The sequence below is a fragment of the Panulirus ornatus genome, chromosome 64, assembly GCF_036320965.1.
Source record: "Panulirus ornatus isolate Po-2019 chromosome 64, ASM3632096v1, whole genome shotgun sequence".
NCBI classification, from domain to species: Eukaryota; Metazoa; Arthropoda; class Malacostraca; order Decapoda; family Palinuridae; genus Panulirus; species Panulirus ornatus.
In genome coordinates, this window is record NC_092287.1 from 10,555,303 (window position 1) to 10,572,796 (window position 17,494).

The 17,494-nt window shown below is 44.7% G+C and overlaps 1 protein-coding gene across 1 annotated transcript in view; it reads left to right on the forward strand.

Moving 5' to 3' along the window:
- LOC139746157 (neurotrimin-like) overlaps nt 1-17,494 on the forward strand; it is a 201,338-nt gene that overhangs the window by 178,971 nt on the left and 4,873 nt on the right. The window contains exons 5-6 of the mRNA XM_071657024.1: nt 6,453-6,580; nt 16,175-16,343. Coding sequence (XP_071513125.1) covers nt 6,453-6,580; nt 16,175-16,343 — 297 coding nt within the window. The remainder of the gene's footprint in view (nt 1-6,452; nt 6,581-16,174; nt 16,344-17,494) is intronic.

A 17,494-nucleotide genomic window follows, 5' to 3' on the forward strand; every position in this document is an offset into this window, starting at 1 on the left:
GGTGACACACTACTCTACTGTATTGTTGATGAGGTGACTTTCTTGTCTTCTGTATTGTTGGTGAGATGACGCCACTACTCTACTGTATTGTTGGTGAGGTGACACACTACTCTACTGTATTGTTGATGAGGTGACCCACTACTCTACTGTATTGTTGATGAGGTGACCCACTACTCTACTGTATTGTTGGTGAGGTGACACACTACTCTATTGTTGATGAGGTGACTTTCTAGTCTGCTGTATTGTTGGTGAGATGACCCACTACTCTACTGTATTGTTGGTGAGGTGACCCACTACTCTACTGTATTGTTGATGAGATGACGCCACTACTCTACTGTATTGTTGGTGAGATGACCCACTACTCTACTGTATTGTTGATGAGATGACCCACTACTCTACTGTATTGTTGGTGAGATGACCCACTACTCTACTGTATTGTTGGTGAGGTGACCCACTACTCTACTGTATTGTTGATGAGATGACCCACTACTCTACTGTATTGTTGGTGAGATGACGCCACTACTCTACTGTATTGTTGGTGAGGTGACACACTACTCTACTGTATTGTTGATGAGGTGACTTTCTTGTCTTCTGTATTGTTGGTGAGATGACGCCACTACTCTACTGTATTGTTGGTGAGGTGACCCACTACTCTACTGTATTGTTGATGAGATGACGCCACTACTCTACTGTATTGTTGGTGAGGTGACACACTACTCTACTGATTGTTGATGAGGTGACTTTCTTGTCTTCTGTATTGTTGGTGAGATGACGCCACTACTCTACTGTATTGTTGGTGAGGTGACACACTACTCTACTGTATTGTTGATGAGGTGACATTCTTGTCTTCTGTATTGTTGGTGAGATGACGCCACTACTCTACTGTATTGTTGGTGAGGTGACACACTACTCTACTGTACTGTTGATGAGGTGATTTTCTTGTCTGCTGTATTGTTGGTGAGGTGACCCACTGGTCTACTGTATTGTTGGTGAGGTGACACGCTACTCTACTGTATTGTTGATGAGGTTACTTTCTTGTCTGATTTATTGTTGGTGAGATGACCCACTGGTTTACTGTATTGTTGGTGAGGTGACTCATTAGTCTTCTTAATTGTTGGTGAGATCTACTATAGTGTTGGTGAGATGACGCCGCTACTCTTCTTTGGTGTTGGTGATGTGATCTACTGGTCTACTGTATTGTTGGTGAGGTGACCTACGTGTCTGCTGTAGTGTTGGCGAGGTGCTCCAATGGTCTACTGTATTGTTGGTGAGATGACTTTCTTGTCTGCTGTATTGTTGGTGAGGTGACCCACTACTCTCCTGTATTGTTGGTGAGATGACGCCACTACTCTACTGTTTTGTTGGTCAGGTGACATACTGGTTTACTGTATTACTGGTTATGCGACCCACTGGTTTACTGTATTGTTGGTGAGATGACCTACTGGTTTACTATTTTGTTGGTGAGGTGACCTACTGGTTTACTGTATTCTTGGTGATATGACCTACTGGTTTACTGTATTGTTGGTGAGGTGACCTACTGGTTTACTGTATTGTCGGTAAGGTGATCTACCGATCTACTGTATTGTTGTTGGTGAGGTGACCCACTAGTCCTCTGTATTGTTAGTGAGGTGGTCCACCGGTCTGCTGTATTGTTGTTGGTGAAGTGACTCCCTAGTCCACCACATTGTTGTAGGTGAACTGACTGATATGATTTGGGTGGTGAAATGCCTAGTATTCCTTATTGTTGTCGTTGAGAAGTTTCCTCTACCTTACTGTTGATGTAGTGACTCCCTGGACTTCTGTACTGTTGGTGACATGACAGATGTACTTAACTGATGTTGATGATATGATTGGTCGACAGCATCGCTGCCGATATGCCCAGTCTTATGTACTGCTTGTATAGTGTAGTGTAGTGTCTGTATTTATGTATGTTCTGTAATATCAACTGTGCTGTTGTTGGTGAGGTGTATGGTTTCCCGTGCTGTAGTTGGTGAGGTGTATAGTCTGCACTCTTGTTGGTGAGGTGTATGGTTTCCCGTGCTGTAGTTGGTGAGGTGTATAGTCTGCACTCTTGTTGGTGAGGTATATGGTCTTCTGCACTCTTGTTGGTGGGGTGTATGGTTTCCCGTGCTGTAGTTGGTGAGGTGTATAGTCTGCACTCTTGTTGGTGAGGTGTATGGTCTTCTGTACTGTTTATGGTGAGACGTATGGTCTTCTGTACTGTTGTTGGTGAGGTGTGTGGTCTTCTGTGCTGTTGTTAGTGAGGTGTATGGTCTTCTGTACCGTTGTTGGTGAGGTGTATGGTCTTCTGTACTGTTATTGGTGATTTATATGGTCTTCTGTACTGTTTATGGTGAGGTATATGGTCTTCTGTACTGTTGTTGGTGAGATGTATGGTCTTCTGTACTGTTGTTGGTGGGGTATATGTTCTGTACTGTTGTTGGTGAGGTATATGGTCTTTGTACTGTTGTTGGTGAGGTATATGGTCTTCTGCACTGTTGTAGGTGAAGTATATGGTCTTCTGTACTGTTGTTGGTGAGGTGTATGATCTGTACTGTTGTTGGTGAGGTGTTTGGTCTTCTGCACTGTTGTTGGTGAGGTGTTTGGTCTTCTGCACTGTTGTTAGTGAGATGTATGGTCTACTGTACTGTTGTTGGTGAAGTGTAAGGTCTTCTGTACTGCTGTTGGTTAGATGTATGGTCCACTGTGCTGCTGTTGGTGAGGTGTATGGTCTTCTGTACTGTTGTTGGTGAGGCATATGGTCTTCTGTACTGTCGATGGTGAGGTGTATGGATTACTGTACTGTTGTTAGTGAGGAGTATGGTCTTCTGTACTGTTGTTGGTGAGGTTTATGGCCTTCTGTACTGTTTTTGGTGAGGTGTATCGTCGTTTGTACTGTTGTTGGTGAGGTATGTGGTCTTCTATACTGTTGTTGGTGAAGTATATGGTCTTCATTACTGTTGTTGGTGAGATGTATGGTCTTCTGTACTGTTGTTGGTTAAGTGTATGGTCTATTGTACTGTTGTTGGTGATGTGTATGGTCGTCGGTACTGTTGTTGATGTGGTGTATTTTGTTCTGTACTGCTGTTGGTGAGGTGTATGGTCGTCTGTACTGTTGTTGGTGAGGTGTATGGTCTTCTTTAGCGCTGTTGGTGAGGTGTATGGTCTTCTGTACTGCTGTTGGTGAGGTGTATGGTCGTCTGTACTGTTGTTAGCGAGGTGTATGGTCTTCTGTACTGTTGTTGGTGAGGTGTATGGTCTTCTGTACTGTTGTTGGTGAGGTGTATGGTCTTCTGTACTGTTGTTGGTGAGGTGTATGGTCTTCTGTACTGTTGTTGGTGAGGTGTATGGTCTACTGTAATGTTGTTGGTGAGGTGTATGGTCTACTGTACAGTTGTTGGTGAAGTGTAAGGTCTTCTGTACTGCTGTTGGTGAGGTGTATTGTCTACTGTGCTGTTGTTGGTAAGGTGTATGGTCGTTTGTACTGTTGTTGGTGAGGTATATGGTCTTCTGTGTTGTTGTAGGTGAAGTATATAGTCTTCTGTACTGTTGTTGGTGAGGTGTATGGTCTTCTGTACTGTTCTTGGTGAGGTGTTTGGTCTTCTGCACTATTGTTGGTGAGATGTATGGTCTACTGTACTGTTATTGGTGAAGTGTAAGGTCTTCTGTACTGCTGTTGGTGAGGTGTATTGTCTACTGTGCTGTTGTTGGTGAAGTGTATGGTCTACTTCACTATTGTTGGTGAGGTGTATGGTCTACTTCACTGTTGTTGGTGAGGTGTATTGTCTACTGTGCTGTTGTTGGTGAAGTGTATGGTCTACTTCACTGTTGTTGGTGAGGTGTATGGTCTACTGTACTATTGTTGATAAGGTGTATGGTCTATTGTACTGTTGTTGGTGAGGTGTATGTCCTACTGTATTGTTGTTGGTGAGGTGTATGGTCTACTGTATTGTTGTTGGTGAGGTGTATGGTCTTCTGTACTGTTGTTGGTGAGATGTATGGCCTACTGTACTGTTGTTGGTGAAGTGTAAGGTCCTCTGTACTGCTGTTGGTGAGGTGTATGGTCTACTGTGCTGTTGTTGATGAAGTGTATGGTCTTCTGTATTGTTGTTGGTGAGGTGTATGGTCTACTGTGCTGTTGTTGGTGAGGTTTTTGGTCTTCTGTACTGTTGTTGGTGAGGTGTATTGTCTTCTGTATTCTTTTTCGTGAGATGCATGGCCTACTGTACTGCTGTTGGTGAAGTGTAAGGTCTTCTGTACTGCAGTTGATGACATGTATGGTCTACTGTGCTGTTGTTGGTGAGGTGTATGGTCTTCTGTACTGTTGTTGATGAGGTGTATGGTCTACTGTACTGTTGTTGGTGAGGTGTATGGCCTTCTGTACAGTTGTTGGTGAGGTGGATGGTCTACTGTGCTGTTGTTGGTGAGATGTATGTTCTGTACTGTTTTTGGTGAGTTGTATGGTCTACTGTACTACTGTTGGTGAGGTGTATGGCCTACTGTACTGTTGTTGGTGAGGTGTATGGTCTTCTGTACTGTTGTTGGTGAGGTGTATGGTCTTCTGTACTGTTGTTGGTGAAGTGTATGGTCGTCCGTACTGTTGTTGGTGAGGTGTATGGTCTACTGTACTGTTGTTGTTGTAGTGTATGGTCGTCTGTACTGGTGTTGGTGAGGTGTATGGTCTACTGTACTGTTGCTGTTGTAGTGTCTGTATTTATGTATGCTCTGTAATTTCTTCTGCACAAGGGATCGCGTGTGCTCTGTACTGTTCAGTAATCTTCTGTATCTCTCTGTATCATTGTGTCCTGTAATATAATTCACTAAAGCCAGATAGATTATTCATGAGATTATTATTCTCTTCAATACACGGAATGGTGAAATGAATAATCAAGAGTGTGTTACTTGACATGTCTAAGTTCCGGTGGGTAACTGAGTAAAAATCAACTCGTTTAATGGATGAAAGTCATGATTATTGGACACTTTGCGGGGAATGATTCAAAACTAAAAGAGTTTACCAAGCGATTAATTGTCTGTTTCGTTCCGTGTTTTCCCCCATCAAGATGACTTCACATGTAATCAATGACTACGAAAGTGATTACTCATTATATCATGAATTTATATATGGCTCCCATTCTTCTCCGGGTATGTATTAGCATAAATTTCATATTCATTCTATTCATTCCTGGATAAGATTGCCTTCCCTATGCATACAGAATCTAAAGTCAACACTCTTAGCTCTTTCATCTTACCATTGATTAATTAAGGATTACGTAATTGAATGGATCTCATTGTCTCCAGCAAAACATCTTCTCCCGACCCGTATGCTAATCATTTCAACCGAGGGATTCGCTGTTGTCTAATATTTGTAATTCATTACCGAGGCTCGGTTATTTACCTTTGTCATGAGTCTGTTATGGTAGGTCTTTACTCATGAACTCATCATTGATATGTTATATACTTCTGGTTCATCTGAATACGTCCGGACGTGTTTACCCGTGTCGTATGCCACTTCACCCTCTCTATTCGTTTGCATTTCCTCGTAAGTCTTTTTTTTTTTTTCCCTCGATCGTCTGTCTCATGTCTGTGACTTACCAACCATTTCTCTCCCGTTCTACAACGATGCCCTTACGCACTTGACCTTATCTTGACCTTGACTTGACCTGACCTGACCTGACACTCTTTTCCCTGAAAAGAGCCTTAATCTCTCTCTCCGTCCAAGAGGACGAAAGGTCGGAACTTCCTCTAACCGAGACTTTCGACCTTGAACGAACTCTCCCTCGCCTTGAAATGACGGTCAGCCACCTTACTCGTGCCCTGTTGGCCTGCGTCAGGTCAGGTCATCAAGGGGGGGTGCACGGCTCTTGGGGAGGGAGTGGGGTTGGAGAAGGGAGAGGGGAGGAGGGTAGGGTAGGGAGGTCAGGTAAATGAAACACGATAAGTTCCCAGGTGCACTTTCGTGTAATAATCACATCATCAGGGGAGACACGAGAGAGAAATATAACAGTCAGTTGATATACATCGAAGAGACGAAGCTAGGACGCCATTTGGTAAACATGTGATTGTCCAAAACATACAACGAGCGTTCAAAAACTTATCATTTTACAAATTTCATCAACAATAAATTTATCTAATTTGTATAGACCATCACTAATATTAAGATTATAATTCTTTGTGTATTTGATGATAGAAGATTCAATGATATTTCTCTTGGTAATATGATTAGAGTTAATAACTGAGATGGCATTACGCCAGTCAATACAATGATCATAGTTTTTAACGTGATTAAACAAGGCATTTGATTCTTGTCCCGTTCTTTTACTATATTTATGTTGCTTAAGTCTAACAGAAAGATCCTTACCAGTCTGACCAACATATATATATATATATATATATATATATATATATATATATATATATATATATACATATACCTATCCCCTACGTCTTTGTAGAGGCGGAGACGGTGATAGAGGGCGGACCAGATGTTTACATTAACACGGGAAGCCGCCTGGCCCTCACCTGCAGGGTCCAACACAGCCCAGAGCCACCTGCCTTCATATTCTGGTACCATGATGATAAGGTGAGTCTCTCTCTCTCTCTCTCTCTCTCTCTCTCTCTCTCTCTCTCTCTCTCTCTCTCTCTCTCTCTCTCTCTCTCTCTCTCTAACACGTTAAATTGGTGCATAAAGTCAGGGTATTAGGGATGACTGGTTGCATGGAAAATAGGATAGAAGGCTGGTGGTGTAACAGGAAGCAGAGCGTCATTGTGAATGTGAAACATCACCATGGTCACCCAGTGCTAGTGGGGCTGGGGTAAATAACTGAAGTGTCGATATTTGCAGATGATACAGTAATCATCAATGCCATATTACCTGAAGAAGATAGGCTAAGATGATAAGAGGTTCTAGATGAAATTGCTGAATGGTCTAGTAAATGGTTAACGCCATTTAACGTCAATAAATGTCAGCTGTTACACTCAGAAAACCGTAACAAAAATGATGTATTCTGAATTAATGGGCCACAAGATAAAGGACACCCCTAGTGTGAGGGGATCTAGGGGTCACTGTCTCCAACAACTTCAAATTCTGCCAGCATTGCAATGAAGTGCCAAGAAAGCAAATAGGTTTTATTAACAGAAACAAGTAAGGATGTGACATTAACACTGTACCTAAGTCTAGTTAGACCACACCTCGAATATGCAGAGCAGTTTTGGACCCCCCCATGTAAGCAAGGGTAATCTTAGATTGGAAGCAGTGCAGAGGAGAGGAACTAAATTGATTCCTTCCTTCCCCAACAAACTTTATGAGGCGAGACTGCGAGAATCAAACTTGTTCTCCCCAAGCAACAGTCGCTTTCCATAGCAAATTGATAGAATGTTTTGTTATATTGAAAGGATTCAACAACGTTGGTATTGAACATTACTTTACAGTAGCGCCAGCATTACCAATGAGAAGAAATGAACTAAATCTTAAGACTTCACAGAGTTAATTTGGAGTGTACTAATTATTTTTTTTTACCAAGGACGTTACTGAGGTGTAGAATAAGCTCCCAGAAAATGGTGCTCAGAGCAACACCCTTAATATCTTCAAGAGTAGGCTTGATCCTCACTTGTCACTCTCCGGTACTGAATACTTCATATAATCAGTCATCATAACGCAGTGGTATATCATGCTACCTTCTCAACCACTGATCTCTCCCTTGGCCAGGCTGCAGTAACATACCAACATTGATTAACCCATGTCATCTGCTTTGAGAGAGTTAGTAAGAATGATTATTATATTCTTCAACAGTAAGAATGATATAGGTATGGTAAGTCGGGAGGTTGGAGCTAAAGTTTATCCTTATTCTTGTCTTTATCACAAAAAGTGAAGGGAGGCATGCCGTTGATGATGGAATGGATGACATATTCATGTTCATTCTACCATACGACTTTCCCATAAAAATTTCCCTTGGATTTTTTTAATCCTGCAAGGTATTTCTTCTACCTGTTTTCCATCCGGCGTGTGCTGCAGGGAGTGAAGGATGGGGAGAAAGTTTTTGCTTTTCTGTCCTTTTTTGCTTTTCAGAGATTTTTGTTTATTAGACCAGACCATCTCGCTTAGGTCTGCGTGGTCTCTCTCTCTCTCTCTCTCTCTCTCTCTCTCTCTCTCTCTCTCTCTCTCTCTCTCTCTCTCTCTCTCTCTCTCTCTCTCTCTCTCTCTCTCTCTCTCACGTGCCCAAAGTCACTCTTTCAGTAGCATGTATCTAGGTTAGAACAGTACCTTGGTAGAAGCCCCAGTGGTGTGCCCAGGTGATTGGTCGTATCATGGTAACGTCATGGCAAACGCATCTGTGTTCTTCGCAATGGTTCATGGAAGTATTTTGATACAATCTCCTTCACTCTCCCTGGGGTCAAGGTAACACTGTATGTCAGAGTCTACAGCAATCATTCGCTGGCCCCGTGGCACCGTCGGTGTACAGACTTTAGCGTCATCAGTTTAATGGCACAGACGTCCTGCATAAATTTTCTTCTGTCAGTGACCTGACGGTAATCCCCCGGCCCATGGCTCCTCTCGACGCCGCTGCACAAAGCCCTTGTAGCTGAGGTGAGATCATACTCCCCGAGGCCTGGCCCGCTGTCATAATCCAGTCGCCTCGACTCGAACGACGTGTGAACCTCGCCTGACTTCTCCATAATCCCTGAGGGATCAACGTGAATGAACATGGCTGCTACACTCACACAAGGAACACCTGGGCATGAGGTGGCTTTCCATAAATAGTGTCTCTTTCCACACGCATCAGTCGAGCTGTCTGTCTCTCACTGGCTTTGAGACACCGAGGTGCCATTTTTTTTTGCTCTGGAATTGTCCAGTGTGTGAGACTTGGCTCATCGTTCTCGGATGGGTTTTTTTGGTTCTGTATCTCCCGCGACCTCCTTCGGCAGCAACCCCAGAGTTACCCTGACTCCCGTGTACTTCAGTAGAACGTCCGTGGGACACCACCAACCGCCCATGTCCTACAGCAGCCTTAATTATGAGGCTTACAGCCATGCCTGATGCAGTAATAACCTGCAGAACTTCGTCACCCTCCCGCTAACACAGGACTTCGTCAGTGCTACTCACCCACTGAATGTTTTGCATCGCTACACCTCTCGTCCCGTGCATCAGCACTACAATACGACTCACTGTGGTGCCTGCACTTCAATACGCCCGTTTCACTTCCTACCCCTACATCAGTGCGGTGGGCAGCTTGCCTACCTCATCTCACCTTACCTCAAAACGTCTCATTTTCTAACCTAATCCTCCAACAGAACTCCTCGCCCTGAGCTACACGTATATTCTGTACTTACCCAGTAAAACATCGTGTGACATCTGTGTTCTCATAACCCTCTCTCAGTCTCTCACTACCCCAACAGAGACACTAGACACGTAAGGTAATTGCTGAATTGGTTACTGCCGCAGAGATTGAAAGCGACAGTTGGACACGGTCCTCATAATGCTTACTCTGAAATTATTCATCTTCGATCCAGCCCTACCTGCTTGCATTACCGACAGACATACTTCCCTTCCTCCACCAGCTGTATCTCACACATGCCTCTCCAGCCTCATGTTTTTTTCACTGGCTCTTGCAACATTAGCCCTACAGGTTATAGCAATCAGTCTGTTAAGCCAGTAGCTTCTTGACACTCTACAAGCGTGACCGGGAAGCTAATGGACGCTCTCAACCTAACTTGACCGCCTCCTGCCACACCTCTTACCCGACAACACTGGACGGAAAGCAAACTGCAGCATTTACTTCACCTTCTTGAGCGTTTGTCACAAAATATAAGGAAGGGGAGTAGTATAACGTCTTTTCCCAATGACGTTTCACAGATCACCTTTATAGTCTCCCTAACATCGATCTAATCTTCGTAGTGCCACTTCACAAGCCCTAGGCGGTCGTAAAATCATACTCCCGATACCTGATCCACTTTTATAGCTCAAGTTATCTTCGAGAAGCAGCCCCGGGTTAGTCTGGGTTCTGCCATCTGCAAGCGGAGGCACCCCATGTGGAACGTCATTGCCCATCTTCTGCAGCATCCTCAAGTGCGTGACCTGCGTTCAGATCTGCAGTACAAAATACAAAGCCTCAACAATCACCGTCTGACTAGGACTTTGATAATGCCTCCTCCCTCCTACAGAAGCTCCAAGAGACACTAGCATGTACACAGCACTGCTATGGAACACAACATCAGTGCCATACAATAACTCAAGCTCTACTCTCACTCGCCAGTACCTCGGGAGATCTGCCTCGCCCCACGCACCACCACTTGCGCTACGAGAACCCTGCCTACTTCATCCCGCCTTACCCCGGGTCACTCACGGATTTACGTACTCCTGCACCAGTTGTAGCTCTTCGCCTTGAACTCTTATATTTCTGCTTAGATATGTCCTTACTCCCTCTCTCAGTCTGTTGCTATCATCACAAGAATGTTAGACACGAGAGATACCCACTAAATATCTTGTATATATGTACAGGTCATAGTGGTGTTTATTATCGGAATGTGGCAGTATGATGATGGAGGCTTCAGTAATATTTCCGGGGTATGGTAGTATCATGGTAGAAGCTTTTATACTCCCAAGTTTATAGTAGTATTATGGTAAACGTTTCTTTTGTTTCCAGGTTATCCATGGTAGTATTATAGTGGATGATTCGATATTATTTCCGGGTCATTGTAGGAATATGGTAGACACTGGTTATGATAATACACTCACTCGGTAATTAGCATATGATGCCCTTTCATATTGAAATACATGTAAGTTGACATCTTTTTTTTTTTCGCTTTTTATATATTTGTTTCTCTTGATTTAGTTCTTTGTGTTAATAATTCCGGGTGAAGTTAATGAGCTGTTCATCTCTTCAAATCTGACCACTTGGATTGGTGTCCGTCTATCTGGCACTGTATACATATATGAATCACTGTCAAAATATGTATCTGTATGTGTGTATCTATGTATGTCTCTGTATGTATGTATCTGTGTATGTCTTTTTATCTGTTAATCTTTTATTTTATTTCGACCGACATGGCACGGGCAACACATGCCCCAAGCAAAGGCCATCTCTGGTGAATCTGGTGAATGGAAAAAAAAATGAGATTTAAGGAAGGTAGAAATTAATCAGTACTCCTTAGGTGTTGATAGAACTGCTCTCTCTCTCTCTCTCTCTCTCTCTCTCTCTCTCTCTCTCTCTCTCTCTCTCTCTCTCTCTCTCTCTCTCTCTCCACTGAGACATTTTTGAATGTCTTCGAGTTGATGATGAGGGGGCGATACTCCTATCGTGCCAGTGGGAGGGTACGAGGAATTAGAGATGGGTTAAGGAGGGGTTCTTTAAGCCCAAGAATAAGGGATGGGAGTTGCTTCCTTCGATGAGGTAGGTAGAAAGGGTCATATATCTTTCCTTCTATCTCTATATCTACGTTGTCTGTTGAATTATCTACGCCAGGTACAGATGGAGACGCGTCGCAGGCGGTACAAGGGGGGCAAACATGGGTCGAGTCTAATTTAAAGAGGTACTAGCAAGGGACTTGTGTAGACTTCGAGAAGATATTTCAGGCTGGCGAAGGGCGTCCCTAAAAGGGTAGATCTAGGAACCTCCTCTTTTTATTCCCATTGGAGAATACTATGACTTTTATTTTTAAGTGTTCAGTTTGGAAAGTATCTTTCGAAAACCCACCAGAAATACGTGAATGTCAAGTGAAGTATGAGTGTATAGAAGACCCCTCTTTTGTCATTCATCGGCCAGAGATGATACAGAAGACCTCCTTAAATGATTCACTAGGCGAAGATGATACAGAAGACCTCCTCTTGTAAATGATTCATCCACCAGAGATGACACAGAAGACCCCCATCTTGTAAATGAATCACCAGCCGGAGATGATACAGAAGACCTCTTCTTGTAAATGAATTACCAGCCGGAGATACTACAGAAAACCTCCTCTTGTAAATGATTCATCATTCGGAGATGCCACAGAAGACCTCCTCATGTAAATGATTCATCAGCTGGAGATGATACACAAGACCTCCTCATGTAAATGAATCACCAGCCTCAGGTAACCCAGGGACAGGTGTACACAACGTACTCCTCACTTTTACCGATTCATAAAAACTAAAAGGAACTGCTGGAAATCCCAACCTCTTCCAGGAGGAATTGCGTTGATATGCAAATCCAAAAAATCGCGTTCGTGCTGGAAAGCGGCAGTAAAACCCTCCCTGGATCGGCTGGTGTGGAGCCCCAGCTCACACGGGATGCCCTGGAAGCCCCGTGTGAAGCCTGGCTCACACAGGGATGCCCTGGAAGCCCCGTGTGAAGCCTGGCTTCACACGGGGCTGCCCAGGGAAGCCTGCTTGAATCCTCTGATGGAAACTCTCCTCCCACCGCCACCTCAGGCTCCAGCAAGTGAATAATATCTCTATCTTATCTTTCCAGCGGCCCGGGGAATTATGGTGGTAGATACACTCTCTCTCTCTCTCTCTCTCTCTCTCTCTCTCTCTCTCTCTCTCTCTCTCTCTCTCTCTCTCTCTCTCTCTCTCTCTCTCTCCTTTACGTCCACGAGCCAGCCCTGCCCCTTTGGCAAGATCTCGTCGTAAATTCTCGTAAGTGTTCTCCTTTCTCTACCTTACCCAGCGACGTGATGCAGGGCGAGGTAGGACGTCTGGCTGGCTGGCTGTGAAGGAATGGCACAAAATCAAAGCCTTAGACGATAGAAATGGCCACCTCAGCGGCATCCACTTTTGTCCACAGTGGCTTACTTTGCATATGTATTTCATCATACCTCCACCACAACCGAGAGTGATAGAATCATACCTACACCTGCTCATATATTTCGTCATACCTTCACAACCTAGAATGATAGAATCATACCTACATCTGCTCATATATTTCATCATACCTCCACAACCTAGAGTGATAGAATCATACCTACACCTGCTCGTATATTTCATCATACCTCCACAACCTAGAATGATAGAATCATACCTACACTTACTCATATATTTCAACATACCTCCACAACCAAGAATGATAGAATCATACCTACACCCGCTCATATATTTCGTCATACCTCCACAACCTAGAATGATATAATCATACCTACACCTGCTCATATATTTCATCATACCTCCACCACAACCTAGAATGATAGAATCATACCTACACCTGCTCATATATTTCATCATACCTCCACCACAACCTACAATGATAGAATCATACCTACACCTGCTCATATATTTCGTCATACCTCCACAACCTAGAATGATAGAATCATACTTACACCTGCTCATATATTTCGTCACCTCCACAACCTAGAATGATAGAATCATACCTACACTCACTCATATATTTCATCATACCTCCACAACCAAGAATGATAGAATCATACCTACACCTGTTCATACAATTCATCATAACTCCACAACCTAGAAAGATAGAATCATACCTACACCTGCTCATATATTTCATCATACTTCCACAGCCAAGAATGATGGAATCATACCTACACCTGCTCATATATTTCATCATAACTTCACAACCTAGAAAGATAGAATCATACCAATACCTACTCATATTTTTCAACATACCTCCACAACCTAGAATGATAAAATTATACCTACACCTCTTCATATATTTCATCATACCTCCACAACCTAGAATGATAGAATCATACCTACGCCTGTTCATATATTTCATCATACCTCCACCGTGAAGAATGCTAAGAGTTACTTGATACTGTGTGTATATCTTTCATGATATTTCCACCTTCAAGCATGATAGAGCATATCTAGTTCTCCAGGTATGATAGAAAAATTTAAGATCCATTATACCCCTCCCCAACAACTTGATCCACTATACTCCTCTCCACCAACATGATCCATTATACTCCTCCCCACCAACATGATCCATTATACTCCTCCCCACCAACATGATCCATTATACTCCTCCTCACCAACATGATCCATTACACTACTCCCCACCAACATGATCCATTATACTCCTCCTCACCAACATGATCCATTATACTCCTCCCCACCAACATGATCCATTATACTCCTCCTCACCAACATGATCCATTACAACTACTCCCCACCAACATGATCCATTATAACTCCTCTCCACCACAGGATCCATTAAACTCCTCCCCCCCAACATGATCCATTAAACTCCCTCCCCACCAACATACCTTATCTCCTCCTCACCAACATGATCCATTTATACTCCTCCTCACCAACCATGATCCATTATACTCCTCCTCCACCAACATAGCCATTATACTCACCTCACCAACATGATCCATTACAACAACTCCCCCACCAAACATGATCCATTATACTCCTCCCCCACCACTTGATCCATTATTCTCCTCCTCACCAAACATGATCCATTACACTACTCCTCACCAACATGATCCATTATACTCCTCCCCACCAACATGATCCATTATACTCCTCTCCACCAACAAGATCCATTACACTACCTCCTCACCAACATGATTCCATTATACTCCTCCCCACCAACATGATCCATTATACTCCTCCCCACCAACATGATCCATTACACGACATCTCCACCAACTGATCCATTATACTCCTCTCCACCAACAAGATCCATTATACTCCTCTCACCAACATGATCCCATTACACTACTCCCCCACCAACATGATCCATTATACTCCTCCTCACCAACATGATCCATTATACTCCTCCCCACCAACAGTACCCATTACTCTCCCCCACCACCAACAGTACCCATTACTCTCCCCATCACCAACAGTACCCATTACTCTCCCCCACCACCAACAGTACCCATTACTCTCCCCCACCACCAACAGTACCCATTACTCTCCCCCATCACCAACAGTATCCATTACTCTCCCCCACCACCAACAGTACCCATTACTCTCCCCCACCACCAACAGTACCCATTACTCTCCCCCATCACCAACAGTACCCATTACTCTCCCCCATCACCAACAGTATCCATTACTCTCCTCCACCACCAACAGTACCCATTACTCTCCCCCATCACCAACAGTACCCATTACTCTCCCCCATCTCCAACAGTACCCATTACTCTCCCCCACCACCAACAGTACCCATTACTCTCCCCCATCACCAACAGTATCCATTACTCTCCCCCACCACCAACAGTACCCATTACTCTCCCCATCACCAACAGTACCCATTACTCTCCCCCATCTCCAACAGTACCCATTACTCTCCCCCATCTCCAACAGTACCCATTACTCTCCCCCATCACCAACAGTACCCATTACTCTCCCCATCACCAACAGTACCCATTACTCTCCCCCACCACCAACAGTACCCATTACTCTCCCCATCACCAACAGTACCCATTACTCTCCCCCACCACCAACAATACCCATTACTCTCCCCCATCACCAACAGTACCAATTACTCTCCTCCACCACCAACAGTACCCATTACTCTCCCCCATCACCAACAGTACCCATTACTCTCCCCCACCACCAACAGTACCCATTACTCTCCCCCATCACCAACAGTACCCATTACTCTCCCCCATCACCAACAGTACCAATTACTCTCCCCCACCACCAACAGTACCCATTACTCTCCCCCACCACCAACAGTACCCATTACTCTCCCCCACCACCAACAGTACCCATTACTCTCCCCCATCACCAACAGTACCCATTACTCTCCCCCATCACCAACAGTACCCATTACTCTCCCCCATCACCAACAGTACCCATTACTCTCCCCCATCACCAACAGTACCCATTACTCTCCCCCATCACCAACAGTACCCATTACTCTCCCCCATCACCAACAGTATCCATTACTCTCCCCCACCACCAACAGTACCCATTACTCTCCCCATCACCAACAGTACCCATTACTCTCCCCCACCACCAACAGTACCCATTACTCTCCTCCATCACCAACAGTACCCATTACTCTCCCCCATCACCAACAGTACCCATTACTCTCCTCCACCACCAACAGTACGAAAAATAACCACGGAACATTTGAATTTAGTACAAAGGCCGATTCCAAATGCAAATGTGATCTCTCTCTCTCTCTCTCTCTCTCTCTCTCTCTCTCTCTCTCTCTCTCTCTCTCTCTCTCTCTCTCTCTCTCTAACCACCTCTCCCCTCTCACCCACCCCCACCACAACACAGCTGGTGAGCTACGATCGGTCGCGTGGGGGCGTGGTGGTATCTACGGAGAAGGGCGTGGTAACCACATCCCGCCTCCTGGTCCAGTACGCCCGCCCGCGCCATACGGGCGTGTACACCTGCGCCCCGGCCAACTCGAAGCCAAGGAGTGTTAACGTGCACGTCATCGCAGGTAACTAGGGAAATAATTAATCTCTCTTGTTCATCCTGGGGGAAAAAAAAAGATATGGGGTCTCTTACCATCCTTCACTTCTTGTCTCAGGCTTTCATCGTACGACGGTACGTTAGGGGTGAGTACGACGGTACAGCCTTATGAGCACAGTCTGAGCCTCTGAGTACTTATAAGACCCATAGGGAAGACTTGTGCCACTTGTGAGCACTTTAAGTGTACGACCCTTGAGCATGACGGTACGACCCTTGAACACGACGGTACGACCCTTGAGCATGACAGTACGACCCTTGAGCATGACGGTACGACCCTTGAGCATGACGGTACGGCCCTTGAGCTTGACGGTACGACCCTTGAGCATGACGGTAGGACCCTTGATCATGACGGTACGACCCTTGAGCATGACGGTACGACCCTTGAGCACGACGGTACGACCCTTGAGTATGACGGTACGACCCTTGAGCATGACGGTACGACCCTTGAGCACGACGGTACGACCCTTGAGCATGACGGTACGACCCTTGAGCATGACGGTACGACCCTTGAACATGACGGTACGACCCTTGAGCATGACGGTACGACCCTTGAGCACGACGGTACGGCCCTTGAGCTTGACGGTACGACCCTTGAACATGACGGTACAACCCTTGAGCATGACGGTACTAATGTAAGGCTTTTGAGCACGAACGCACGACTCTCACTGGGGCCACGAAGGCTTTACGCTTCACTATGATGGTCTGCCCTGCGACCTGACCCCGTTCCTTTCCAGAGAGGTCAGGTCAGAGGTCATCATGCCATCGGTCCCCAACAGTTGTGATGCCTTGCTTAAAGCTAACACCACCACCGTCGCTGTCATGTGTCAATCATCCTTTTTATCTCAACTTTTTTTTTTCTTTTAGCTTACAGATACTGGCTTTCGAAGGAATAACTTTTTAGCTGACAGACATTTGACTTCCACTCAAGGGAATAACTTTTTAGCTTCCACTTAGACGAATAACTCTTTAGCTTAGGTTCACCCCAACGAATAACTCCTTAGCCAAGGGATATTAGCTTCCACTTAGACGAATAACTCTTTAGCTTAGGTTCACTCCAACGAATAACTCCTTAGCCAACTGATATTAGCTTCCACTTAGACGAATAACTCTTTAGCTTGA